At 49.3% G+C, this 1986-nt stretch overlaps 1 protein-coding gene across 1 annotated transcript; it reads left to right on the plus strand.

The window, feature by feature from the left end:
* LOC122658163 (LRR receptor-like serine/threonine-protein kinase RGI5) lies at positions 1–1287 on the plus strand. The gene has a single exon (XM_043853070.1). It carries the CDS (start codon positions 1–3, stop codon positions 1285–1287), a length of 1287 nt encoding a protein of 428 aa, XP_043709005.1.
* The last annotated feature ends 699 nt before the right edge of the window (positions 1288–1986 follow it).

The raw sequence follows: 1986 nt of genomic DNA on the forward strand, positions 1-1986 counted from the left end.
ATGGGTAGTCTCTATATCTCTGTATCCACTTTATTTCTGATGATATTTACAGCTTCAGAGCTGTTGTTCAGAGGGGATTCGAAAACGTATTGGGGAGACGTGAAAGGCTTGAAAGAGCTGAAGAAGGGGCTTGACAATGGGTCAGTGACTCCTGGATCTTGTCTGAGCTCATGGGTCTTCTCCGTCGACCCCTGCGACTACGTCTTCAGCGACCGCTTCACCTGTGGCTTCCGATGCGACCTCGTCGTTTCCGGCATGAACCGGGTAACGGGGGTCAGTCTCGACCAAGCTGGCTACACTGGTTCACTTTCTTCCTCCGCCTGCAACTACCTCCCTTACTTGGAAATCCTCGACCTGGCCTACAATTCTTTGTCCGGTTCCATCCCGACCTCTCTTTCCAACCTCACGCGTCTCCGCCGCCTTTCTCTCTCGGGAAACTCTTTCTCCGGCGAGATACCCACTTCGATTGGCTCTCTCTCTGCTCTAGAGGAGCTCTATCTCGACTGGAACCAGCTTCAGGGCTCAATCCCCGCGAGCTTCAAGGGTCTGGCCAGCCTCAAGAGGCTGGAGCTCCAGGGGAATAGGATCTCCGGCGAGTTACCCGATCTGGGTTCCCTCAAGAACCTCAGTTTCTTGGATGCGAGCGACAATGCGATCTCCGGGGGAGCTCCGGTGGGTTTGCCCGGTTCCCTGGTTGAGATTGTCATGAGGAACAACAGTCTGGAAGGGAATCTCTCGGAGAAAATCAAAATCAGGGATTTGGGGTTTCTGCAGGTGATGGATCTGAGCCACAACCGATTGTCGGGCGCTGTTCCATCGATTGTGTTCCAGCACCCGTCTCTGCAACAGCTTACTCTAACCCACAATCGGCTGTCATCGATACAGGTTCCCAGAGACAGGGGAGCCCGTAGCGAGCTGGTGGCCCTGGATCTGAGCTACAACGAGCTTCAAGGATTGTTGCCGGCATTCATGGGGATAATGCCGAAGCTGTCGGCCCTGTCGATGGAGAAGAACAAGTTCACAGGGATGATACCGTCTCAGTACGCACTGAAGGCGGCGGTGCCAAGTGAGGGAACATCACCGTTTGCGAGGTTATTGCTTGGGGGGAACTACTTGTTTGGGCCAATACCAGGGCCGTTAATGGCGTTGAAACCGGGCAGTGCGAACGTGAGCTTGGTGGATAACTGCTTGTTCAAGTGCCCAGAGACGTTCTTCTTCTGTGAAGGTGGGGTGCAGAAGTCGTCCATGGATTGTAAGAGCTTTGAGCCTGTAATCCCTCGATACTAGAAGTGCCAAATTGTCTGTCTTATGTTGAAGGAACCAATCTCTTGCACAGACAATCGTGCAGATGGAGGTTTCTCTTCTGCTCTTCCTTTGGTACATTTCTTCCTCACTTAGTTACCGTTGATCCAAATATGTTTATTTTAATTAACAACAGAAAACCAATTTGCGGGAGAGATAGGATGGGAAGCCGTGATAAGGGCAAAGTGGTTCAAAAGTGGCTTCTTTTTTTTTTTTTTTTATGAAAAAAAATGTGAAGCCAAACCGTTCGATATAGTCTGTACCAACCTATACATATGTTTACCAAAAAAAAAAACCTATACATATCGGTATTGAAATCGGGGACCGACGCAGATTCTGATAACTTGATTTAAATCCTTGGTGAAGAGGGAGGGGAGACCATGTATCTACACAAAGAACTTTTCTAGAGAAACCCGAAACCCTTGAGTCCAGCCTATTAATCAAGGTATCGGTACCGGTACCGGTATTGTTATTGGTATTGATATGAAAAGATCCGGTGTATGGGTGTATCTAGGGGTGTCAACTGGTTGGGCTTGATCGGGCCTCATGGTGCTTAAAGCCTGCACCATGACCACTTGTTTATATAATCGTGCTGGGCTTGGACGGGCTATGTTGGGCTCATGCTATAATTAGGCCTTAAATGGTGCATAACTGGGTTATGGGCCTGTTTAAATCTAAACGGAC

This window comes from Telopea speciosissima, chromosome 4, assembly GCF_018873765.1.
Source record: "Telopea speciosissima isolate NSW1024214 ecotype Mountain lineage chromosome 4, Tspe_v1, whole genome shotgun sequence".
Lineage (NCBI taxonomy): Eukaryota > Viridiplantae > Streptophyta > Magnoliopsida > Proteales > Proteaceae > Telopea > Telopea speciosissima.